The following is a 27,405-nucleotide window of genomic DNA, read 5'->3' on the forward strand; positions in this document are numbered from 1 at the left end:
ATAATTAGATCTCACTGAGGCCCTTAAAAAGGCAAATTTAAAAATTATAAGCTTTCTTTCTTTCCCCTCTGTATCTTATTTACCTTTTCAGGTTTCTCTCGGTTTTTGTGGTTCGATATCAAACTTTCCATTTAGCCCTGGTCTTTTCTGTGCAAATACCTGGAATTCTTCAATTTTGTTGAATGCCCATACTTCCCCCTGGAAATATATAGTCAATTTTGATGGGTAGTTGATCCGTGGTTGCAGGCCCAGCTCTCTTGCCTTTCTGAATATTGTTTTCCAAGCCTTACGGTCTTTTAGCGTGGAGGCTGCCAGATCCTGTGTGATCCTGATTGGAGCTCCTTGATATTTGAATTGTCTCTTTCTGGCTTCTTCTAAGATTTTTTCTTTTGCTTGAAAGCTTTTGAATTTGGCAATAATATTTCTACCCGTTTTTTTCTCTGGATCGAATGTAGTGGGTGTTCTATGAATCCTTTCTATGTCTATATTGCCCTCTTGTTGTAGGACTTCAGGGCAATTTTGCTGAATAATTTCTTTTAGTACGGAGTCCAGGTTTCTGTTAATTTCTGGTTTTTCTGGAAGACCAATTATTCTCAAATTGTCTGTTCTAGACCGGTTTTCTTGGTCTGTCACTCTCTCATTGAGATATTTCATGTTTCCTTCTATTTTTTCAGTCTTTTGACTTTGTTTTATTTGTTCTTGTCTTGAGAGATCATTAGCTTCTACTTGCTCAATTCTAGCCTTTAGGGATTGATTTTCAGCTATAATCTTTCGGTTTTCGGCCATAATCTTCTGGTTTTCGGCCATAATCTTCTGGTTTTCGGCCATAATCTTTTGGTATTCCTTTTCAATCTGGTCATCTCTGGTGTTCAATTGCATGATTCTACCTTTTAAACAGTTATTTTCTTGCCAGATCTCTTCCATTTTCCTCAAAATCTCAGTTTTGAACTCTTCCATAGCTTGTGAGGAGTTTTCCTTATTTGAGAAGGGTCTGGATGCTTGTTTGTTCTCCTCCTCTGTTTGCTCAGTTGTCTGGATTTTCTCTGTGTAAAAGCTGTCGAGTGTTAAAGACTTCTTTTTCTTGTTGTTATTCTTTCTCTTCTGAACTTCCTGAGACTGAGTAGCCATCATTAGCCCAGCAGCTTCTCAGATTTATCCTCGTGCTCAGTGTCTGTCCGCGATCTATTGGCTCCTGAAGTCTGAGTTCTGTTTTTTTCCAAGGTCAAGCCCCCTGGTGGACCCCCTTGCTTGATCCTCTGCCAGAGGTTTCTTTACAAGTCTCAGGGCACTGCTTCCACAGTCGTATACCCGTCCACACTGGTTCCCCACTTAGGCTTTAGTTCCTGGCTGTGTCTGCCTCCACCCACGCCTCCGCAGTGCCTGCGCTCTGCTCAGCCTGCACTCTGCGCCCTGCGTCCTGCTCCCGTGCTCAGATTTCACCTGCGTTTTTTGGCTTAATGGGGTCCTAAGTCTTGCTGCTCTCAGGAACAGGCCCTGGAGCTGCCAATGACTCGATGGGTGCCCCAAACTTGCTCTATTTCCTTTTAGCTGGCTTTGGAGCTATAGATGAGTGTGGAGGGGGTGGGGGTGGGGTGGTTGCTCAGCCCGCGATTTCGTGAGGGCTGTTTCACCCCTTTATAGCATGGAAATGCCTCGATTCCACGTACCTTCCACGCTGTGCCCTGTTGTGGGGGTTCCTCCCTTCCTCTGGACTTGTTTTTATGTCCCCTTGAGGAGTTTTGTGTGTTTCGGTTAGGAGAGGTTAAGAGCTGCTTCTTACTCTGCCGCCATCTTAACCCGGAAACCAGTCAAGACTCTCAAATTTTGTCCATGTACCCGGTCTATCAGAACAATCTTGCATTGCTTTTAGTAATGCCTCTAGTCTGGCACAGTTGTAAATAATCTCCCTCATCATTAACATCCCAACTAGGGTCTTTCCCCAGAGAGCAAATAGCTTTCTTTCCCCAGGGTTTATTAACAAGAGAAACAATTTTCTCTCTTTCTGTCAAAAAAGCTTGGAACAAATTTTCCATGTCCTGCAATGATGGATCATATGTATGAAAAATGTTTTCAAGCTTCTTAATAATTACAATAGGCTCATCTTCAAAAGAAGGAGTATTTTGCTTGAATCTCTCAATATCTTGGGGGGTAAAAGGTGTGTGGTACCTTAAGGATACCACATCTCCAGTTTTTTGAAAGTGGGTACTTTCTTTAAGGGAAATAGGCCTTTAATGGAATTACTTGCAGTTTTTGTCTTTTGTCTGGATGTCTGTGTGGCTATGGAGTAAGTAAGGGGAGGAGTAGAGGGAAGAGTGGGTAAGTTGAGAGGGAGGGGTTGATCTGAGGAGGCAGGGCAAGAGGACTGGGGGTGGAGGAGAAAAAACAGGGGAGGGTAGGGGAGAAGTGGCAGCCAGAAGCTTCACAAGATGAGAGAAGTGGTAATCAACCTGAGGTATAAATGGGGAGGGATCTTTCCTTTGCATCTTGTGATCACTCAAGTTTCATTCAAAATTTTCCATTTGAGTCTATAATTTTAGCAAGCTAGCTTTCTGTTGTTTATTTTTGTGGAGAAGTAAATAAAGTGTGAAATGCCCAAGGAACATAAACACTCCCAGGAACAGTATTAAACAGAGCCAATCTGAACTTGTAAGCTTTTCTAACTCATTAAAATTCTCTGTGAAGCAAAATTGTTTTAGGGAAGGAGCACACTGTTCCCCCAGAGTTTGAACCATGCTTTGTAGCATCATTTCTACTCAGATAAACTCTATGATTACAGATAAAGCAAAACACACTTTCTGGAAGGTAAAAAAAAACCCTCAGGAATTAGCTAAGAGGTTTGGAAGAGTATTCTTTCTTCCCCTCCCCCCAGGAACAAAAATGCTAGGGAGAACAAAAGAGTGTCTGAGTAGAGAATACAGACTCCACCTAATGTTTGGGTCAAGAAACCAGAGGCCAATTTCCAAAATCTGCCTTTAAATCCACTGAACTGCTAGCTACCCCCCTACTGTACTGGGTTTTAGGGTATAGAGGGTGGCATGGGAGACCCCCATATGGGCTAACCCTTCAGTTTCCACCCTGTCAGCCAGGAGCATAAAAAACACCATTAAACCTAGGGTTAGTTTAAACTGGTTTGGAAGCTAGAAGGGTTTGGAATTGGGCAGTGTGGAGCACAGGGTGTGTGCAGTGGTCTAAGAGCTGACTCAGCTATCTCGTGCTTGAAACCCACATTGGGGGATGGTGGTGGAAGGTGTAGTTGCTGGCCACTCAGCTATTAGTAATATAAGAGGAATATATACTTTACCTTATGCATGGGAGACTTGGGGAATCAGCCATGGGAGGGAGCAGCAAGGTCACAGTGCTGGGGGTGTGTGCCTCAGGAGGGATGGGCATGGACTGCCACAGGGAGCAGCTTATCCCTTTCGTCTAGAAGGGGGTAGAGACACCACTATCCGGCCCCCATCATGGGTGGGCCTCTACCCATGATGGGGGCCGGATAAAACTCCCTATTCTTTTCTCAATAGCTTTCTTAAAAATTGAGAATTCTTTTTCCAACTTCTCTGGTTGCCAGAAATGTAAGATTTAAATTAATATCCAATAACTCCAAGTATTATATTTTATAAAGTTTATTAATAATCACTTGAAGTAGAAGAAATACAAATACAAGAACAAAAGTAAAAACCTGATTAAAGCCATGTGAGAAAAATTCTCTTGCTGGAACAAAGCGTGCCCCACCCCCCCCAATTCCCAGGAGAAAGAGAGTGAGGGCGGAGTCCCACTCAAAATATATCTTCCCTACATTAACACATAATGTGAGAAGGAACATGGGAAGCTGGGAAAGAGATTTCTGGGGAGCAAAATTCTAATTATATATGGAGAAGACAATAGAAAAGGAGACTGAAAGCCACCAGGGATCATTTGGTGTAGCGACCTGCTATTTGGAGGAGAAAAAACCAAGCAGGAGAGCTGATGATAAGTGGAATTACCTGGAATGTTGTGGGGCCACTATAAAGGAAGTCTTTGGGAAACATTTTATGCTTCTCCCTACACACTTCCAATTAGAATGGACAGTCAAAATGGTGAGCTGAGTTGGTGTTGAGTATCAAAATCTGACTCAGTCAGCATGGTGATGAAATTTCAAGTGATCAGCTTATCCTGGGGCTGGGAGGGGAGATGGGTTATTCATAGAGTGAAATGTAAGCAGACCTGCAGGTCGAAAATGAGGGGATTCTTGTGTGTACAGTAGAGCAGGATTTCTTAACCTGGGGCCAAAGGGTCCCTGTAAAATTAATATAATTATATACATAATGAAATTAATGTAAACATAATAATAGTACCTATCTCACAGATTTGTGAATGTGAATGGGGGAAAGTACCTTTTTATTTCAATAGAAATGGTATCTTTTGTATTTTTCATTTATTTAAACCCTTACCTTCCATCTTAGAATTGGTTCCAAGGTAGGAGAGCAGTAAGGATTAGGCAGTGGTGGTTAAGTGACTTACCAGGGTCACATGGGTAGGAAATGTCTGAGCCAAGTTTGAACTTAGTACCTCCCTTCTCTAGGCCTGGCTCTTAATCCGCTGAACCACCTAGCTGCCCCCCACATTTCTTTCTGACTTGTTTTCTCCCATTGAATTTGTAGACAGTCCAATCTATACTCTGTAAACCTCTCTGACATTTCTGAAGCGCTTTGTATCCAATATTCACTCACTAAATGCTCTCTTTTCTTGAGCACTTGCCATACTCCTGGAAATGTCTGTGAATTTTAATGTGGCTACTTGCTCAGGATCTCTGCTGTAAATACACTCTGGGTTTGGTCACAGAAGCTTCTCTCTTAATAATCTTTCTGCTCCCTCTCTGCCCCCCTCCCCCAATCTCTAGACACAATGACATTTGGCTCATGGCTCTCTAAGGGGACTAAAGAAACGTTAAACAATGAGTGGATTCATCGAAGCCAGCAAAGCTATCAGAAATAACCTCCTCCTTTCTGGTGATCTCTTCTTCCTAGGGTTCAACACTGTTTCAGACAAATTGAAACACTTGGCACTATTAGGCTTGGGGAGTTTGTTTGGAGGCAACATGTCTTTGCTAGCTTGTTCCCCTCCTACTCTTGCTGCTGCTACTGTTACGATCCTCACCGGTTGCTCTAATTTTCTTGGTCTGCTGATCCCACAGCTTTCACCTTAGCTTTCAATGAGCAGTTTCTGCCTGTGTGGCATGATTGTTTGCAGCACATTGGCTCTCTGGTCCTCAGAGTTCTCTAGCTTGGTTCTTCATTGTTGAGATTGCCCTCAGAGTTTTGTCCTGACTTTTGTGCATGTGATTCAGGCATTTCTCTTCTTCCACATGGGGTTAGAGAGAGACCTTCTCCTGTGAGCAATCTGAGTCCCTTTGGAGTTGCCAGTTACAGCAATACCTGGGTCAATTTCTGGTCCTTACTGCACCTATGGCACAATATCCTAGAAGAGTGTAGGATCCCGTGATGTTGGGGGCTTCAGGAAAATGAACATTACTAGCCTTTTCTGAACACTAACTGGACTAGTCCTTTTACAAGGAACACTGTTGATTGAAGGGTTGGGCCACTGCATATTGTTCATTTCTTCCAATAGGGCTAATATGAGAATTTATTTTTCTGGGCTACGAATATTTGTTTTGAGGGTTTTATTTTGATTTTTAAAATTTAATTAAGTTAAATTTAAATTTTTTAATTGATTAATAATTCAAATTAAATCAAAATAAAAAAATTATTCAACTGAGGCAGCAGTGAGAGAGGGAGATAATAAATGTTTGTAACAATAAATAAATAAATTTGAGAAATGCCAAAAATACTTCCTTATTGCTTTATATTAAGGGGGAAAAACCCAACAACCACCTCAACTCTTGTGTTGTAGGTCTTGACCTAACTCTTACTTTTCCTCAATTTAGTGCTGGTGAAGATGGAAATTAAATAGGCCCAAGTGGTAGTCTTTTATTCTTTTAAACCCTTACTTACTCAAGAAATTACTTGGAAGGACTCTTTTTTATGTGATTTCCTAATTAAGTTAAACAGGAAAAAGCAATGTCACTATAACAGCAACTACAGCAATAGTTGGCAAAAGTTTGCAAAGCATTCATTGTACAAGCAGCCTTGGGAGATAGGTTTTATTATTATTTTCATTATACAGATGAATAAATTGAGGCTGAGAGAGACTATCACGTGCCCAGGGTCACATAGCAAGTAAGTGTCGGAGGCAGAATTTGAACTCAGGTCTTCCTGATTCCAAGTCTGATGCTTTATCCCTTGCCCCACAGGGTTTCTTAACTCAGAATCTATGAATCACCAGAGGTCTGTAAAATTCAGATGGTTCATGAACTTTAATAAGAGAAAAAAAATCTTTATTTTCATTAACCTTTGTTTTCCTTTGTAATCCTTTATATATGATTTTATGCATTTAAAAAAGGAGAAGAGGTCAGTTGGATGGCCAGACCTGGAGACTGGAAGGCCTGGGTTCAAATCTAACCTCAGACACTTCCTAGCTGCAAAACCCTGGGCAAATCACATAGTCCCCATTATCTAACCCTTTCACTCTTCTACCTTAGAACCAATACACAGCATTGATTTGAAGCCAGAAGATAAAGGTTTTTTTTTTAAAAAAGAAGGGATCCATAGGCTTCACCAGGCTGCCAAAGAGATGCACGACACAAAAAGAGTTAAGAACTCTTGCTTTAGTGCTAGTTGCTGAAGTATTGCATGAATAGCCTTATGATATTGTCTAGTAAGAAGCAGCAGCTGCAGAGGTCTTGTAAAGGCCGTGTTGTTGGAGGGCAAAGCCTTAATTATCAGTGTAAAATGAGCTGGGCTGTGTTTTTAATCTAATTGTTGATTCTGGCCCGCATCATCTGTTATAAAAAGGGAATCACCTTTCTAAAAATTGACCTTCACATTCCCATTTTTGTTTGGGGGAGAGGTAGACAAATATGTAGATAATTAGTCAAGGCTGGCTTCAAGGCAGCAGCCAGCTGCCATACTCCATGCCCTAAAACAGAGCAGATACTTATCTTTATGAATTTTGAGATTTTTAATTTTAAAAATTTGGTTTCATCTCTACCTTCTGAATAATGGAAGCCCAAGCTTTGGATAGTCATCTTTGGCCTTTCTTTAGGGACCATAAATCCCTGCAATAGAAATTCTTTGAAGACAGAGACTGTTTTACTTATTTCTTTGTATCCCCTGTATTTGGAAACAGTAGGTGCTTCATAAATATTTGTTGATTGATTAGAAGCCACTCAGGCCAAGTCCTTGCCTAATAAAATAATCCTCTTTGTGTCACTAAGGGAGATCACCAATAGAACTTAAGTTTGATGGTTTAATAAAAAGGGGAATGGTTGAATATCTCCAGCAACAGAGGCATCATGACTTTGATGAGGCAGCTGGATCTCATTTCCCTAGAGTTCTGGGTTCAGGAAGCTCTTCTTTGCAGGGAGCCTAGAAATGGCAGCCATTATGCTTAGTTCTGCCTCTGTGGGTAAATAGAATAAGCCTTGTGCTTCTTTAATATGATAGATAGATAGGAAGGCCACAAACATGCTATTACTCAATGGGCGAGTAAGTCCCTCATGTGGCCTGCTGTATCTAGGTGTTGTTCAGTATTGTCTGATTTTTTGTGTCCCTGTGGACCAGAACTCCCCAGTACCATAGGTTTTTCTTGGCAAAGATACTGGAGTGGCTTAAGGCAAACAGTAGGTTAAGTGACTTGCCCAAAGACATGCAGTTAGTATCAGAAGCTGGATTTGAAATCAGGTCTTTCTGACTCCAGGGCCAGTGCTCTTTCCATTGAACTGCCTTGCTGCCTCCTTCAGATATTTGTGGTATGTTAGAAGATAAAAAAAAAAGCGACTCCAAGTTTGGATTTGGATCAGAGATTAAGAGATGGAACAGGCCAAAGAGGTGATCTAATTCAACATACAGGGATGCTTGCCAAGGAAATGAAAACGAGAAGTTCAACTGGAAAGATGACTCAATTATTAGGATTTATGGAGTTTGAGAGGGAGCTCATACATTATCTGGGTCAATCTTACCTGAACACCTATCTATCCCTAGAATAAGATCTTAGACAAGTGATCTTTGCTTCAAGACCTCCAATGGGGACTAATGGAGAGTCTCCTAAGGGATCCCATTTAACCATTGCATAATTCCATTGTGTTACTTTGGGAGTTTCTCTTAGATTAAGCCCAAATTTGACTCTTTGCAGTTCTTCTATATATTGCTTCTACTACCTGTGTGACCTTGGGCAAGTCACATCATTTAATCTTAGTGACAATTCTAAGGCAGAAGGGCAAGGGGCTAGGCAAATGGGGTTAAGTGACTTACCCAGTGTCACACAGCTAGGAAATGTTTGAGGCCAGATTTGAATGAGGTCCTCCTGACTTCAGGCCTGATACTCTATCCACTGTGCTGCCCAGTTGCCCTAAGTCACATCATCTTTCTAGGTCTCAGTTTTCTCATTTGCAAAATGAGAGGATTTGCTTTTGGGGTCTCTTCCAAGCTCTGAATCTCTGCTTCTAGATTGAATCTTTTCAAACCAGTAAGTTATAAGGGTTTGGTTGGATTTAAAAATAACATTTATTTGGTGCTCTTAAGATTTTCAATTAAATTAGCAATAATTGTGCCTTGGTTAAACCCATTGGCTGTGATACTGTCACTGCGCAAAGCTTGCTTTTAAGATTTTTAAAACTTTTTACAGATATTGTCTCATTTGATCAAAACCCTGAAGAAACTGGAACACGGGTCTGAAAGAGGATGTTGGGCTGTTAGTAGGCTTTGGGAATCACTAAGATTGCAGCAACTTTAATTGCCTCTTATCAATCAGCATCTCTGCTCCCTCACTGTAAGTCTCCTTTTTCCTTTAAACAGTTGGATAGGAGTTACTCACAAAAAAATAGAGCTGGCCTCAGAGATCACTTTGTCCAAATGCCTCATTTTACAAATAAGGAAGCTGAGTCCCTGAGAGTAGATGTGTTCCATAGTCAGAAAGAACTGGGATCTTCTATCACCAACGCAATAGCTCTTTACACCATATTCAGCACTTTCTTTAAAAATTTGTCTCTTGGCCTTTAAGACTTGGATTTCTTTTCTTCTTTCATGCCTTTATCTGTCTTTCATTCCCCAGAACAATTGTGCTCACTGATTCAGGCTAGTAAGAAGGTCTTGCTCTGCTTCCTCCTTTCTCCCCTTACACAGGTGAGAAGACATTTGCCCACTAGGGCCAAGCACAGGACTCTCTACTGCCCTTCACTGGACATTGACTATTACAATCACATCAGTTTCTTGCTTATTTCTCTTTGGAATCTTAGATTCCTTCTAGATTACAGGATGATAGACCTGGAAGACCTTTCAAGAACATCTTAGATCAACATTGTCATTTCACAGATGGGAAAATTGAGGCCCAGGGAGGTGAAGAGACTTTCCTAAGGTCAGACAGGTAGTGACAGAAAGAGGATCCTCTAATTTCAAAGCCAATGTGATTTCTATAATTGTTGTTTGTTGTATTCAGTCACGTCTGATTCTTGGCAATCCCATTTGGAGTTTTCTTGGCAAAGGTACTGGAGTGGTTTGCCATTTCCTTCTCCATTTCATTTGACAGATGAGGAAACCAAAGTAAGCAGGGTAAGTGACTTGCCCAGAGTCACATAGCTAATTAAGTGTTTGAGGCTGTATTTGAACCCCTGTTGATGGGTCTTCTTGATTCCAAGCCCAGTGCTTTGTCTACTGCACCGCCTACCTAGTTATCCTTTTTTCCCCATAATACCTCATTGCCTAGCAATGTCCAACACTCTTTTTTTTTTTTTTTTTTTTTTTTGCAAATCAGGAAATTGAATTTAAAATGTTAAGCAATTTGTAAAGGTGACATAAGTTATAGCAGAATTAGCATTTGAACCCAGCGCCTCGAGCTCTCTTTAATCCTGCATCTTTCTTTATCATGTCATGTTTTGGGTCAGATATGATATTGGTAAATGAAATTGCAGATAGAACATTTCATTTAATCTAATGGTTGGGAAGAGTCTGGATATGGGTGGGTTGTCTCAGAAGGTTTCCTGGAAATAGGTGGCACTTGATTTGAGCTTAAAGAGTTTTAAAGCTAAAAGAGCTTTATTTTTTTTCATTTTTTAAATTATCATGCAAAACACACTTCCACATTGGTCATTGTTGTAAGAGCAAACTCATACATAACCCAAAACCCCCAAATAAAACCAAAGATACACTGATGCGAAAGAGGACTCCAACAATTCTTTCTCTCGCAGTGGATAGCATCCCCATCGTAAGTCTTTCAGCATTGTCTCAGATCTTTGCATTGCTGAGAGTAGTCAAGTTTTCACAGATGATCATCATCCAATATTGTTGTTATTGTGTAGTGTACTCCTAGTTCACTGTGCATCAGTTCCTGCAGATCTTTCCAGCTTTTTCTGAAATCATCTTGCTTATCATTTCTTATAGCACAATAATATTCCATCACCAATATGTATCACAATTTGTTCAAGCCATTCCCCATTTGATAGCCATCCCCTCAATTTCCAATTCTTTGCTATGCTACCACAAAAAGACCAGCTATAAATACTTTTATACAAGTAGGTCCTTACCTCCCCCCACCTTTTTATAATTTATCTCTTTGGGATACAGCTCCAGTAGTGGCATTACTGGATCAAAGCCCCTTGGATATAATTCCAAATTGCCTCCCAGAATGGTTGGATCAGTTCACAACTCCACCAGCAATGCTTTGGTGTCTCAATTTTGCCATATCCCTGCCAACATTTACCACTTTCCTTTACTGCCATATTGGCCTATCTGACAGGTGTGAGGTGGTACCTCAGCATTGTTTTAATTCCTATTTGTCTAATCAAAAATGCTTTGGAAAATTTTTTCATATGATTATTGATTGCTTTGATTTCTTCATCTAAAAACTGTTCATATCCTTTGACCATTTGTCAATTGGGGAATGACTTATATTCTTATAAATTTGACTTACTTCTTTATAAATTTGAGAAATCAGACCTCTATCAGAAACATTTGTTATAAAATTTTTTTCTCACTTTGTTGTTCCCCTTCTAATATTGGTTGCATTGGTTTTGTTTGTACAAAAGCTTTTTAGTTTAATATAATCAAATTTATTCATTTTACATTTTATAATACTTTCTTTTGTTTGGTCATAAATTCTTCCCTTCTCCGAAGATCTGCAGGCTAAAAGAGCTTTAAAGAGAAGGAAGTAGAAATGCCTACAAAAGGCAGACATGGAGAGAATATGTTATGGGCTTGTGAAAATGAACTTAAGGAGTTGGGAGATGGAATATAGACTTCAGGGAACAATTAAGCCAGTTTGGGTGGAACTGTGGAATGCGTGAAGGAGAGTAATGAGAAATAAGGCTAGAAAAATAAGACAGAAGGCCTTGAATGCCAGGCTAAGGAGTTTGTATTTTATCCTGGGAGCAATAGGTAGCCAGGGGAACTTTTTGAACTGGGTATTGATGTGGTTTGACTTGTGCCTTAGGTGGACTGATTTTAACTAATTATTTGTCCTTGAAGTAAAGCAAGATTCCTAGAGATAAAGGAGTAGTAAGCAATCTGGATGTATTTGTGCTGTTAAGGACCAGTGAGCAAAAATATTTGTGAAGATTCTAAATGTGTGAGGAAACAGAATCTAGTTAGAAGGCTTTGGAATACATTTGAAAAACACTTTCCCTAATTACAAAATTATTCATCTTGTGTCTCAATTGAGAGAAAACAAAAATTCTCTTGTATCATTCATTTGACTATTCCTTTATTGGGAAATCCCAGTTATCCTTTAGGACTCATAATTTAATATATCTTTTTTTTTTTAAAACCTTTACTTTCCATATTAGAATCAGTACTGTGTATTGGTTCCAAGGCAGAAAATCAGTAAGGGCTAGGCAATGGGATTAAGCGACTTGCCCAGGGCCACACAGCTGGGCAGTATCTGAGGCCAGATTTGAACCCAGGACCTCTTGTCTCTAGGTCTGGCTCTCAATCCACTGAGTCACCCAGCTGCCCCCAATTCATTATATCTTAATGAGAGCTAAGATTTTCCTTTTCTGTTCCTTTCAGACCTGGTCCCTTCAATTATGAGCAACTTGTTGAATCCAGATGCAATTTTCTCCAACAATGAAATGAGCCTGTCAGATATTGAAATCTACGGCTTTGATTATGACTATACACTTGTCTTTTATTCTAAGCACCTCCACACCCTCATCTTTAATGCAGCTCGGGACCTTCTCATCAATGAGCATCGGGTAAGTTGGATCTGCTGATTGTAGCCTTCTTTCCTTCCCTCCCTCTCTCTCTTCCTTTCCCACTCCCTCTCTCACAGGATAAAGTCACACAAATAATTTTAATGCATGTTTTATTTGAAGCCTCATTTTTCTCTCTTTAAAGAAGTTCTAGTGCTGGTAGAATAAAATCAAGAGTCAACCCTCATCTTGGCTCAGTATACTTTGTTGCTTAGTAAAGGCTGATAAAGGAATCTGTTCTAGAATCTTGCATTTTTAACAATGACAAACTTGTTCCCTTGACAACTAAAAGTCAGAGTATCTAGGTTCAAATCTTAAGTCTGACACCTGTTTCACTTTGGGAAAGTCATCAAATCTCTATGCCAGAGTTTACTCTTATAAAATGAGGGGCTTGGACTAGATGGCCTTTGACAGTCCTTTTAGCTTAAGATCTGGGATGCTATCCTGTAAAATTTTTGCCTTGGTTTCCTCATCTGTCAAATGATGGAATTGGACCACATGGCTTTTGAAGACTCTTGTAACTTGAGAGCTAAGATCTTATTATCCTAAGTGATTTTACTTTCTTGGAGGAGGAGTTTCCTTGGATATTAAATGAAGTGCTTTGCAAATCTTAAAACATATTATATATATATATATATATGTTGAGTGTATATATATATTTATTTTCATTTATTTATTTATTTAAAATTTTTTGGTTTAATTTTTTTAATTTAATTTTTTTATTTAGAATGAATAGATTTATTAAATTGCTGTCCCTTCATTTGGATGGATAGACATTTTTTAAAACATTTATTAATATTCGTTTTTAACATGGTTACATGATTCATGCTCCTACTTTCTCCTTCACCCCCTCCCCCCAATGGCTGATGCACATTTCCACTGGTTTTAACATGTGTCATTTGATCAAGACCTATTTCCAAATTGTTGATAGTTGCATTGGTGTGGTAGTTTCGAGTCTACATCCCCAATCATGTCCACCCCAAGAGTATATATATATTTAAAACATCTATATGGTAAATATTTATATTATTATTATAACAGAGAGGTTTTGTATTTTGCCATCCTTAGGGTATTTTAAAAAGGACACCTGACAGCTGGGACATGTTTTTGGCTTAGAGCTGACATTGCTTGGGGCCAAGCTATAATATAAAGGTTAATAGCTAAATATACATCTGCCAATGTCATGGCAGGAAGAAACCTGAAGCTGGCTTGGCCCAGACATCATCAACAGGCATGTGACCCATAGTTCCTGAGAACTTTGGGGGTTGATTTCTGCTGCCACTGTGGTGGGGAGAAGGGCTGGTGTACCAATCCTATGGCTCAGGTTTTAATAGAGATGATTATTTCTTCATCAGAAATTATTGTAAGTCTGCTAGTTTTATTTATTCTTAAGGCATCTATCTAAATTGGACCAGAGTCAGGGATTGGAGGAAACTGAGGAAAGCTTAAAGGAAAAATAAAATGAAGGTGGGAGCTAAGTAAGAGTTTTATTCCTGGTTTGGCTGTGAATTACAAAATTGAAGGAATTATGTCCTTTGATGACTATAAATAATCATGTATCTATACTTAGAAAAGACAGCAGGGGCCATCCAGTCCAACTTCCTCATTTTACAGTCAGGGAAGCTGAGGTGCAGGGTGGGGAAGTGACTTTTGACAGAGTGATTATAGAGCAGGAAGAGATCCAAAGGGACATCATGTTCAATCCCATCATTTTACAAATGAGGAAACTCAGGGTGGAGAGTTGACTTGCCCAAGGCCCTGTACATGAGAAGTCAGATATGAAACCAGGTCCCCTGACACCAGTCATGTTGTGTAGTGGAAGATATTGTGATGTAATTCAGTAACTATATATTAAGCACCTACTATCTGCCAGGTCCTGTGCTACATGATGGGGATACTTTGGCATAATGTTATAATACCTACTTGTCAGCTAGTGCTGATACTGTCTGAAGATTTATCATCTTTTTTCCCTTTGCCAATTTCCATGGTGTCAGTTTTCATGTTATTTCAACTAGAATTTTTCTTACCAGTAATTTGGAGCCTCCTTTCATTTGGTTGTTGATAGTTTACATTTCTTCTTTTGAATCTATTTATTAATTTCCTTTGACCACTTATTCATTGAAGAGAACCTTTCTAATGCTCAGCTTCATCTCCCATATTTACCTCATCTATAATATATTTATGATACAGTGGTGAGTAATTTTTGTAACAATGACATTGAGGCACTATAAAATCCTGTGTGAGTGGATGAAAAAGCAACTTTTCCTGCCCAGCTTTTGCATAGGCTGTTCCCATGCCCAACATGTCCCACCTTTTCAACTCCACCTCTTGGAATTTTTAATTCCCATTAAGGCTTAGTTCAACCTCCTACTGGAGACCCTAACTGATCTTTCTAGTTATTGATGACCTTGATCTATCTCCCACCCACTGAAATTACTTTGTTTTGAATTTATTTTGTAGTTATTTATCTTGACTCATGCTATATACCCTTCTTGTAGAATATAAGCTCTTTGAGGGGAAGGAATATTGACATTTTATCTTTGTATCCCTAGTATCTGGAACAGTTCCTTGCACATAGTAGGCATTTAACAAGTGTTCACTGAATTGATTGTAGAGATAGAAGGGAGTTTAGAGGTCAGCAGTTTGACTTAGGCTGATAGATTCAGAGCTGGAAGAGATTTTAGAAGTTATTTCATTCAACTCCTTTATTTTACAGGGGAGAAAAACAAAGGTCACCAAGATGACATTTCATGACCAAAGTCATGCAGGCAGTAAATGGAAGAACCTGAATTCCAGGTCCTCTAACTCTTAGAAACAACTCTAAGACAAAAGGGCAAGAGCTAGGCAAATGGAGTTAAGTGACTTGACCAGGGTCACACAGCTAGGAAGTGTCTGAGGCCAGATTTGAACCCAGATCCTTCTGACTCCAGACCTGGCATGCTATCCACTGAGCCTTTGGTCCTTTAACTTTTAATCTAATCAGGGATGTGTGTGCTAGAGTCAGCTGGAACTGGTTTGTGAGAAGTGATGGTTAAATTTTCAGTGTGAACATTATCATCTCAGAAATTGACAAATGCCACAAATCAGGATTTGATTTATTGCTTTTATTTTGTTGCTTGTCTAGATTTAACAAAGTAATGGAAGAAATATTAATAATGCAGATTAAAATTAGAAGTGTGTTGTGTGTACATTCCTTTGCCCCACCCCAGAACTTTAAAGTCATTCTGTATTTTCCTCCTTCCTTAGTATCCTGCAGAAATTAGGAACTATGAATATGACCCAAGTTTTGCCATTCGTGGACTCCACTATGACGTACACCGGGTATGTTTGTTCTTTTTTTCTCGCTTATAATTAGACTCTGCACATGACTTAATATCTGCCCTATTAAATGGAGCAATTTAATCCTTTGTTATGCAGCATAAATTGATCTTCAGTGATTTTCTTTTAGCATTTTGGGGTAATTAGTATGAATTATCCAAAATGACTTTGGAGAGAATTTCTTTCAAAGAAGCTGTGTGAAAAGAAGAAAGAAATGGTCTAATTTGGAATAGAGATTTATTCTCAGCATCATTCTTCAGTCCTTTGAGTAGGACTCACTTATTAAGAGACAAAAATGTCTGGAACCTGCCAAGTTGTCAATATTGGTTTCTCACTTAGTTTTTGTCATATATCTGCAATATATGCATACATATGTACACGTATGGAGAGAGCACCTTTTGTTTTGAGGCTCACTATATAGCAAAAAAAAAAATAAAAATAGAACCAGAGAAATGCCAGTGGTATATTGAGTTGGTTCTCTAACGGAGAATTTATGGAGAAACTGATGAAAGTCACTCAGGATGAGAGTAGGTATGGAAAGGTTGGGATAATTTCTACTGGAGGGGGCTTCCACATTGATGAGAGACAGATTCTAGTTTAAAATCTAAAGAGGACCTTATAAGTCCTCTTGTCCAGACTTGTGAAGCCCAGATGGGGGCAAGTAACTTGTCTAAGGTCACCCAGCATCACAGATCTAGAACTGAGAGAGATTTTAGAGATCCCTTGGTGCAGGAATTCTCAACCTGCCTGGTTATGATGGATCTTAAGGTAGCCCTTGAGTAGATTTCAGGGCAGACTGTGAAACATGATAGGAAAAAAAGCACTTCTTTGTTTTTACTAACTGAAATTTTGCATTTTCTTCAATTATGACTAAAAAGCAAAACAAAAGAAAACGTGATTCTGAGAAGGGAGCCATAGGCTTCTCCAGACTTCCAAAGTGGTCTATGATACCAAAAAAAAAAAAAAAAGGTGAGGATTCCCGGTTTAAGCCATTTATTTGGAGATAAAGGAACCACAGGCCAGAGAAACTTTGAGTGCCTTGTCTCATAGAGTTAGAGCTGGAAAGTTACTGAGAAATTTTTGAGACCAACCCCCTTGTTTTGCAGATGAGGAAACTGAGGCAAACAGAGGTTAAATGACTTGCCTAAGGTCACACAGGAAATAAACATGATCTTGTTTGATTCTCACAGTACCACTCTGCTGTGTATATTATAAGTATTATCATTCCTGTTTTAACAGATGATAAAACAGAGATTCAGTAAAGTTAAATGGTGACAAAACTAGTCAGAGAGCAGGTTCAGAAGACCTAGGATCATAGACTTGAAGGTGAAAAGGACCAATTTTATTTGACAGATGGGGAAAATGAAACGCAGAAGGGGACTCTAAAATCATACATTGATCTAGAACTTAGAGATCCAGCCCCTTCCTCTCCCTTTATTTTATAGATGAGGAAATGGAGATTCAGAAAGAGCAAATGCTTTTATAATGGTAAAGCTTATAAGCACATCTGAGCTTCAGACACATATTAGTGGTATGAGCCTGGGCAAGTCAAGTAATCTCTGCTTCAGTTTCCTCAACTATAAAATGGGGATAATAACAGCACCCTCTTCTTTGGGTTATTGGAAGGCTCGAATGAGATTTTAAGCACTTAGCACAGTGCTTGGCACATAGTAGTTACTATAGAAATCCTTACTCTCTTTACTTCCTTCCCCATCAGTAGCAGAGAAATTGTTTTATATTAGAAAGGTAATGGTTTTAGTATCAGTAATGATATTCATTCTTTTGTCTATCCAAGATAATGAATTCTTTTCAGTAAACCTGGAGGAGATAAATCTGAATTGATTTCTATGTTTGTTTTTAAAGGCTATATTGATGAAGATTGATGCTTTTCATTATATCCAGCTGGGAACTGTGTACAGGTAAGAGGAAATGTATCTCTATTGTAGGGCAAGGTCTTTCTTCCAAGTTGTTAATAATAATAGCCTCTGTGAGTATTGAGTATTGCTCAAGACCCATACCTTTGTTCCAGAGTATTTATACTTGGCTAATTGTGGATTTCATCACTGTGGATAGCCCTCCACTGATGCTGATTGCAACCCCTTTACAGAAGATCCTGAAGAGTAGCTGAGGCTGAATGATCCATCCCTCTCCTTACCCTGTGAGGAAACTCACTGTACTGTTCTTAGCCTCCCCTCTGTTGTGTAGTTTAGCATTGAAGCCCTACTCAGAGTCCTGTGGGGAGAGGAGCTCTGCCCTTCTTGTGTACATTAGGAGAGCTCAACAACAGCACTTTAGGAGAAAGAGGGAGAGAGACAAAGACAGAGTGAGGGAGAGACAGAGACAGAGACAGAAATGGAGGGTGGGGGGGAGACAGAGACAGAGATGGAGGGGAGAGACAGAGAGAGAGAGAGACAGAGAGAGAGACAGAGAAAGGGGCAGAGAGAGAGAGTGATGGGGAGAAAGAGGGGGAGGGAGAGAGAGAGAGAGAGAAAGAACAAAAGAAAAAAGGATCTAGTCTAGAGCTGGCAGGGACCTTTGGGGCTGTCCAATCCTTCCATTTTAAAGATGAGAAAACTGAAGCCAGAGAAGGGAAGTACCACATGTAATAGTTTAATCTGTTCCAGGCAGGTTTCAGAAAAGATAGAGCAGGAAGGAATCTTAGAGGCTGTTCCATACAACTGCTTCATTTTACACATAAGGAAACTGAGGCCCATGAAAGGGAACAGACTTGATGAGCTTATACAAGCAGTTAGTGGCAGAGCTAAAATTTGAATCTAGGTTTACTTAATCCCATCTCTTGGGATTAATAATAATAAATGTTCCTATTTCTCAGAGGTACCTGAATCTCCTTTCCTCTCCCCTGTCCCCTTTTTTTAGGCCAGTGATCTCAGTGGTATAGGGAACTATGGCAGAGGAAATCCCTGCTATCAATGTACCTTGGCACCTGCTCTGCAACTTCATCTTTTTAAAAAAATAGCTAATATTTTATTTCCCCCCAATTATACATAACAATCATTTTTTTTAATGTTTGGTTTCCAAAAATGTGAGTTCCTAATCCCTTCTCTCCCTCTCCTCCCTTGTCCCTCAGATAGCAAGTAACTTGATCTGGGTTATGTATATGTGATCATCTGCAATCTAATGTTGGGTGGCATTCTGGGGACAGTGGGAAGTTCAGTAATGTCCCCCACGCTCCACAGCTAGCATGTATTATAGGCATGATTTGAAACTAGCACTTTCTGACACCCAGGCCAGCTCCCTAAATCCCACACCATGATGGCACTTTTTCAGTCACATTTAAAAGAAACAACATCTTAATCTCCTTGAGGTAGGCAAGTATGGTGTCTTTTCCACTTGTTACAGATGGAAAAACTGATGCTATAGCACTCACTGGTGGGTCTGGGGATGGCAGTCCTTCCTTATATGACAGTGAGATCTAGTAGGTGTTCTGGTCTCTGTTCCCAAGAGTCATTTGTTAGTAATTTCTAGCTGCTTTGTTACTGAACTATCTAACCTTCTTACTACTAGAGGACTCAGTGTTGTCCCTGATGAAGAGGTCATTGAGATGTATGAAGGCTCCCATGTCCCCCTGGAACAAATGAGTGACTTCTATGGAAAGGTAATTGGTAAAAAGTTGGCATTTTCCCCTATCTTAGAAACGTTTTCTGGCAAATATCAGTCATGGAATGACATTTCTACCTTTGGAGAACTAACAATGAGAAGTAGTGTCCATTGGGTAGGCTAGTCCCGGAAGTCAGGAAGATCTCAGTTTAAATCCACAACCTTTCATATGTGAATCCATCCAGAGTATCCCTCAGAAGAAAGTGGGAGGCTCTTAACCTGGAGTCCATATTCCCTTCATAAGCAGATCCATGATAATATTCTAGGGAATCTATAAACTTAAATGGGAAAAAATGAAATCTTTTATTTTCACTAATCTCTACCTGAAATTTTGGATAGTAGAAGGCACAGTATTTAGAGTCAGGAAGATTTGAATTGAAATCCAGCCTCAGACACATACTGGCTGTGTGACTCACCCTGTTTGCCTCAGTTTCCTCATCTATAAAATGAGCTGGAGAAGGAAATGGCAAACCACTCCAGTGTCTTGGCCAAGAATACACCAAGTGGGGCCAAGAAGAGTCAGAAATGACTGAAACAACTGACAATTTAGCACTTCTTTCAATTTCTTGGCAAAGATATTGGAGTAGTTGATTGAGGAAGTGGAGGCCAATAGAATTAAGTGACTTGGCCAGGGTCACAGAGCCAGTAAATATTTGAGGCCAGATTTGAACTCAGGAATGTAAGTTTTCCTGACTTCTGGTTCACAGATCTGTGCACTATGGTGCCCCCTAGCTGCTCTAGTCAGTGCTTTATAAGTGCTAATTCCCCATCCTCCCCTCTCCTTCAACCCTGGTACCATTTTGTAAATGAGGAAACAGTGACCCTGAGAGATTGAGAATTATCCAAAGTCACACAAGTAGTGAATAACAGAGTCAAAATTCGAACCCGGGAAACAAAGTGACTTGCCCAGAGTTATGCACATAGTAAATGGCAGAGCCAGATTTAAAACCCAAATCCTCTGACTCCAAATTCAGCCCACCTTCCATTTTGTTGGGCTCTATTCCTCTTTGCTCTTTTTGAAAAAAGACCTTTACTTTCTGTCTTAGCATCAGTTCTAAGACAGAAGAGCAGCAAGGGATAGATAGACATTTGGGTCATAGAGTCACATAGTGGAAGTGTCTGAGGTCACATTTGAATCTAGGACTTCTTGACTCCAAGCCTGGCTCTCAATCCACTGAACCACATAACTTCACCTCCCTTTTTCCTTTTTTAAAGCCCTAATTTCCTCCTTCTCTGCAGAGCTCTCATGGAAACACCATGAAGCAGTTCATGGACATCTTCTCCTTACCAGAGATGACCCTCCTTTCTTGTGTGAATGAGTATTTTCTGAAGAACAACCTTGACTATGAACCTGTGCATCTCTACAAGGATGTCAAGGTTGTATCCAAGAGGGGCCAGGAGTGGGCCAGGGAGGGATGGGGGAAGGATGAGCTGGGAGAAAGAGATGTGGTGTTTTGGCTTGGCTCATTGGAGGAAATAAAAGCCTTTTAAGGGACTACATTACATTGGAGGAATTATTTTCTTGATTCTGTACCAACTCATAAATTGCAAGCTTTTCCAGATTCTTTATATTCATTGTTCCTTATGGTACACTAAGATTGCATTACATTCATACGAGTATACTACAATCCCCAATTGATGAACATGCTCTCCCTCTCCCTTCCCCTTTCCCTTTCTGTCCTTCTTCAAAAAGGGTTATGATTATTTTGATCTACATGGGTAGTATAGTGACTTTTCTTGAATAATCTTAAATTCTTTCCCAGAAAGATTGGTCCAATCCTCTAATGATTCTTTAGTGTACTTGTCTTCCTTCAGTTCCTCTAGTGGTGACTTTTTTCATTTCTTTTTTTTTAATATAATGGGAATGAATTGGAAAACTCAGGTTTTCTTTAATTTGTGTCTCTTATTATTAATGATTAGAGCATTTTTCCACATAGTCATTGATGGTTTTCATTTTTCCTTTGGAAAACTATTCATATCTCTTGGCCACTTAAATATTAGGCTATTAATAGTCTTTTGTTTTTCCATGTTTTCCAGTGTTTCTGTAAATATGCCCATCTTATCTTATGCTTTTAAACATAGCTGTATTTATCCAGACTTTATGTGTGCATAGTAAATATGTTGCAGAACCAATTAGTGTGAATAAACAATTTAAAATGGGAGCGTCCTGAGTTCTGGGCCCTGGGATAAGTATCTTTCTTAATCCAGCAGAGAACAGGAATCTCTATAAGCAGATAACCTGTTGTGTGTTTTTTCCCTTTTTGCCTAGAAAGAAAAAAAAGAAATAACCTATATAGAAAAGTGGATTTGGGAATGAGTGATTTCTGAGTTGGTGACCAAATTAATTTCCAAGCAAGGTTACTTCTTGCTTCCAGCCTGGTCACATCTCTTAGTCCTTGACTGCTTTTCTGTCCTATATAGTGTTATAATGGTTCTGGTGATATGAGAAGCTGAAGCTGAGTGTGTGTGTGTTATACTAAGTGTAACACAAGTTGTGATAGTGAAACACAAAGGGCCCACAAGATAGCTGTATTGAATCTGCTAAACTCAACTTCAGAATAATGGTGTCCCAGAATAGTCAGTCAAATGGAGAATCTGTGAAAGGAATTGTACAGATACTTCTAACTGACTAATCTGACCTAGTAGGACAACCCTAGAGTTTGCCTGTGGATTATATCTTGCTATGAATGTTACTATTCTCCTTTTCCTCAAATGTCCCAGGGATCTAATCACTAAGTCTCAATATAAAGTTGACATCAATCTAGGTAAGTTCAAAGATTTAATGTGCTTCAGGCTTAGGAGGGGGAGCAGGATAAATAACTGAAAAGGAGGGAAATAGGAAGTTCTTGATCTAAGCTAATGCCGACAAAGATGGTACTTGAATCGGAGATAATCAGGATTATTAGTTGTTAATTGATAATTGCCAGTTGCCAGCCTGGCAGAGCCAAACTGGTTCAACCAAATTAGGTTGTTTGCTGAAGGATGTTGTTGTTTCTTCTTGGAGTATGAATCAGGAACAGGTTACTCAGTATAAAGGTATCACAGGATCAGGGACTGTGAGATTGATCAGTGGAGCTTGCTGGTAATTCAAGTTCACCTAAGGCCTACCCTCACCACCACCACAAACCTCCCACTACCTCAAATATCTCAGATTGAGGGACCCTGTCTCAGTTCAAATCCTCCCTTTTATACTTGAGCATCGACTGATTTGGCACAAGCAGCCCCTGCCAAGTTCAGTCCATTCCATGTTCTAATCAGGTAACTGTCCATCATCTTGCTTTCCATATTGTTTTGCAAAATATCATAACAATAGGCTCAGCTCAAAGTTGCCCTGTTAACTAGACTTGGGTTCCTCAGCAGCCAGACTAGTGCAGACTATGAGCTGGAACTGTTTGGTAATGTTGGCCCTGACTTACTTGTGCCTTTTAGCTGGACAGGGCCAGGAAAGGATACAAACCTCCAAATTCCTGGACCAGATACCACAATGAATTTACCTTCTTCTTGAGTTCTGCTAATAATTTAATATTTAATACACTGAGGATGGCTAGCTTATTGCTCTAGCTGGTGGTTGCCTGGCTATTGGGCTGAACAAAGGTAAATCCTAGAATCCCTTTGTCAAGAATGTCTTCCTGCTATTGGTGGGATGGGAATGTATCATTAAGGAGAATAGGGAGAAAGACAAAGATTAGCTTGGTATGGGGAAAGGAGCCCTAGTTTTGGAATTAGAGGACATGTGCTCAGTTCTCAGCTCTGCTATTTTTGCCCTGTGTAACCTTGAGAAAGTTGGGTCTCAGTTTCTTCATCTGTAAAATGAGTTGGATGAGATGGTCTCTGAGGTCCCTTCCACTTCTAGGTTGATGATTCCATGACCTGAATTCAAATTCTTGACTTTCTATGTACTATTGCCTATATGACCTTGGTCAAGTTATAGACCTCAGTTTCCCTAGCTATAAAATGAGTAAATTGGATTTGATGGCTTCTGAGACCCCTTCCAGATCTGAATTATGATCCTTTGATCATTGGCATTGTTTTGTCTTTCCTCTGGTGACCAAGAAGCTTGGGCTGGTTGCTGTCCAGCACTACGAGGGTTCATCTGAGGAAGTCAATCCATTGCAAATTCTCCTCTTCAGTGACTGTGCTTGGGCATTGCTTTGAAAGTGATGAACATCAAAGTGGAAGTTCCTCCCATTCCCCCCAGCAGCAGGAGATAGTTAAAGAAAGGAACAAAGCTGAGAATGAATCTGGAGAGTTTAGTTGCTGCCAGCACTATGGATGAAATAGTAATTGCTTTAGATTATTTAGTTTCCAGTTAATTTTTAATTTGCCTCTCCACAAACTGTTCTTAATTATAATTTTTATTGCATTGTGATATGAAAAAGTTGCATTTATCATTTCTGCTTTTCTGCATTTGTTTGTGATTTTTATGTCCTAGTACATGGTTGGTTTTTGTATATGTACCATGTACTGCTACAAAGAAGGTATATTCCTTTTTATCCCTGTTCACTTTTCTCCAGGTATCTATTAACTCTAATTTTTCTAACATTTCATTCACTTCCCTTACTTTTTTCTTATTTATTTTTTGGCTTGATTTATCTAGATCTGATAGTGTAAAGTTGAAGTCCCTTATGGAGAGCCCTCTCTCTGCTGGTCCAGGGGTTCTAGGGATGTGACAGCATTGGCAGATAAGACGAATGAATACAGTCTGCGTTTCAATCATGTATCCCTAAGATTGTTTCTGGTAGCCTTGGGCTGGCTTTATTTTTTATACCCTTCTCTTAAGATTACATATGTGTTGGCATGATTTTCATTCTCACCATACATCTTTTCTTAGAGATAATGGATTAAGTCATACATTAACTTCTTCTGAATTACAAAATAATTTGATTGACATTTCTTAATTATTTTATTTTATTTTTTTGATTATACAAAGGATGCAAAAGCTTGGCAAGAAATGCTCATCATGGAGTAACTGGGCTGGAAATTGCACTTTCTGTCCATCCATGAGGTGCAATTCATGCATTACAGCTTTAGTACAATAGTTACATTTTGACCAATCAAGTCAGGGATGATTATTCTTTGCTTATAGATAATCAATCAAGCAGTGATTCACTACACTAGCAGATTTCAAAAGATACAATAACACTAACCTGGTCCAAATATTGTTTCATACCAGTTTTTAATTTTTCAGTATTTTTCAAAGGTGAGTTGAAGTTTTGGCCAGCCTGCATGGTTATCAAAACAATCCAGTAGGGAGAGGTGTACTTGCAAGTTCCCATATTTCATCCATTGTCCTTTTTCTTGTGTTAACATTCCGGATCAGAGATCAGGGAGGGGGGAAAACTTGGAGACTGTTCTGGCCTTTTTTTTGCAGGCACCTGTGTATGGGAGTGAGAGATCTAAGTTAGGGTTTTAAAATCTTTAACATTAACTCACTAATTGCTGGTTTGTTATGGAGTGATCTTTAGGGGAATTTCTTTAATAATAAATGTAGATGGGGATTTCCTAGGAGTTTGTAGGGGGTCTGTAAGGGCTCTAATAACAGGTCTTTACTATTCTTCTATATATCCCTGGGGCTGAGTAGGGATATTGATCATAGTAATTCCAGTAATAAGGAATGTTAATAAGAGAAGAGTCACACAGGAGAATCTTGAATGGGATGACCATCCTCCCTAAAATCTGCTCTGCTGTTCTAGGCTCCCATCTGAGACCTTGTCATTTAGGATGGGGTTTGATGGTCCCTGGCAGATGGTCCCCCACTAGTATAGTTTTACTGTTTATTTCCTCCGTAAGCTTCTTTAGTTTCTCCTTTAAAAATCTGATTGCTATACCATTTGGTGCATAAATGTTTAGTAATGGTGTTACTTCATTGTTTATAGTACCTTTTAGCAAGATGTAATTTCCTTCCTTATCTCTTTTAGTCAGATCTATTTTTACTTTACCTTTGTCTGAGATAATGATTGCTACTCCTGCTTTTTTTTACTTTAGATTATGTGTAATAAATTCTGCTCCAGCATTTTACCTTTACTCTGTGTGTGTCTCCCTGCTTCAAATGTGTTTCTTTGTAAACAACATATAGTATGATTCTGGTTTTTAATCCACTCTGCTATCTGCTTCTGTTTTATGGGTGAGTTCGTCTCATTAGTAATTGCTTTGTGATTGTTGGATTGAATAGGGTTGCAAGCTTTTGTGTCTTCAAACTGTTCAGTAATTTTTTTTCCCTTGCTGATTAAAAGTGTATTGATCTCTTTGCAGGATTCGATCAGAGATGTCCACATCAAAGGGATCATGTACAGAGCAATTGAAGCAGATATTGGTGAGTCGAGTTAATAAGCATTTATTAAGTGCCTTCTGTGTGCTAGGCATTGAGCTAGTCTTGGGAAACAAAGAAAGGACCAAAACAAACAAACAAAACTCAAACGACTCAGAACTTTCCATATTCTATGAAGATATCTTCCACTTCCCTTTTTGTCCTCCTCCTAGAGATAGAGTTGTGTCTCCTCAGGTTAGTTGCTTGTCCAAGAGCTTTGAACTTGGAGTTATGGTAGTCATTTTGATTTCCAGTTCTAGTATCACTTATGAACTGAGGGACTCTGGACAGATCACTTAATTTCTCTGGGTCTCAGTTTCCCCTTCTGTAAAGTGAGGGAATTGTACTGGATGGCCTTTGAGATCCCTAGAGTTGTGAACTAATGAAGCTTAAAGGTGCCAGGAGGACATGTTCATGAAAACAGAACAGTGCCAACTTCCTTGTATTTCTTGCCTGTCTTTTGGGATTTGACTGCTTGTCTATGTCCTGGGAGTAGCACAAACCAGAGGCACAAGATAGGTGACTTTTACTGTAGCCCCTGCTTTCAGGGGCTGCTTTATCTTCTGTCTTAGAATTGATTCTACAGCAGGAGAGTGGTAAGAGCTAGACAGTTGGGGTTAAGTGACTTGTCCAGAGTCACACAGCTTAGAAGTGTCTGAGGCCAAATTTGAACCCAGGTCTTCCTGACTCAAGGCCTGATACTCTATCCACTGAGCCATCTAACTGCCCCCCACATTGAGTTTCCATTGTTTTGTGATTCTTCCTTCTGGCTACATTGCTGCAGTCAAGTCCAGATCTTTAAGAACGTCACTTAGATACAGATAGACTTGGGGGTAGACGATGGACTGGAGTGGAGAGAGACCAAGCAGAAGTCTAGTTCAATAGTTAAATTATGAGGTGATATGGGTCCACACCATAGTGGTAGCAATATTAGCAATAGTAGACCATTTGAGGCCAACCTATTCATTTTTTTCAGATAAGGAAACAGAGGTCATGAGGTTAAATGACTTACCTAGGGTCACAATAGGTATTTGAGGCAGGATTTGAACCCCAGTCTTCCTGACTCCCAAGTCTAATCCTCTTAATTCCTGCTTCATGCTAGTGAATTTAATATCCATTGTGGACTTCTTTCTCCCTTAGAGAAGTGTATTTGTGAATTTAAAATCTGTGTGGATTTCTCTCTTTCTCTCTTAGAGAAGTATATTTGCTATGCTGAGCAGACCCGAGCAGTGCTGGCCAAGTTAGCTGATCATGGCAAGAAGATGTTCCTTATCACCAATAGCCCCAGCAGCTTTGTGTGAGTCTGACTTAGTGCCTTACTTGGCAGCACAAGGTCCATTTGTTGCAAAACTTAAAAACTGGAAAGGTATGTAGGAGAATGCCTTTACCCTGAGACTAATATAGCTCTGAATGTTTTAGGGACAAAGGAATGCGATACATCGTTGGGAAGGACTGGCGGGATATGTTTGATGTTGTTATTGTTCAGGCTGAGAAACCAAACTTCTTCAATGACCGGCGAAGGTGAGACACTGCTTTCCCTGGAGGCTAGATTTTATGCTTGGACTTTATGCACGCTGGAATCAGGGCACCGTTTAGGGCAAAATTGGTGGTGAAATGGATGAAGTCACAAGCATACTTGCTCATGAATAAATCTATATTATATATATTTTTAATTAAAATATTTAAGCCCCTTTGGATAAAGAATTCTGTGAGGGTAAAAAATCCGTCAGAATAGTTCTTAGCTCATCCTAGACTGGCAGAGTCAGACTGATAAAGAAGTTACCTGTATTAGAAGATCAAAATCTAGCTTGTTTTATAAAGATGAGACGTGAAGAATCTTAGGAGTGTAAAAATAATCTGAATGATATGTCTAGTCCAATTCCCT

General features: G+C 39.5%; 1 protein-coding gene across 1 annotated transcript in view; it reads left to right on the forward strand.

Moving 5' to 3' along the window:
- The window catches only part of NT5DC3 (5'-nucleotidase domain containing 3), a 78,212-nt gene that overhangs the window by 33,550 nt on the left and 17,257 nt on the right, over positions 1 to 27,405 (forward strand). Inside the window, exons 2-9 of the mRNA XM_044679145.1 lie at positions 12,096 to 12,280; positions 15,524 to 15,598; positions 17,459 to 17,514; positions 19,121 to 19,211; positions 20,453 to 20,590; positions 25,466 to 25,526; positions 26,715 to 26,817; positions 26,940 to 27,041. Coding sequence (XP_044535080.1) covers positions 12,096 to 12,280; positions 15,524 to 15,598; positions 17,459 to 17,514; positions 19,121 to 19,211; positions 20,453 to 20,590; positions 25,466 to 25,526; positions 26,715 to 26,817; positions 26,940 to 27,041 — 811 coding nt within the window. The remainder of the gene's footprint in view (positions 1 to 12,095; positions 12,281 to 15,523; positions 15,599 to 17,458; positions 17,515 to 19,120; positions 19,212 to 20,452; positions 20,591 to 25,465; positions 25,527 to 26,714; positions 26,818 to 26,939; positions 27,042 to 27,405) is intronic.

This window comes from Gracilinanus agilis, chromosome 5 (assembly GCF_016433145.1).
Source record: "Gracilinanus agilis isolate LMUSP501 chromosome 5, AgileGrace, whole genome shotgun sequence".
NCBI lineage: Eukaryota > Metazoa > Chordata > Mammalia > Didelphimorphia > Didelphidae > Gracilinanus > Gracilinanus agilis.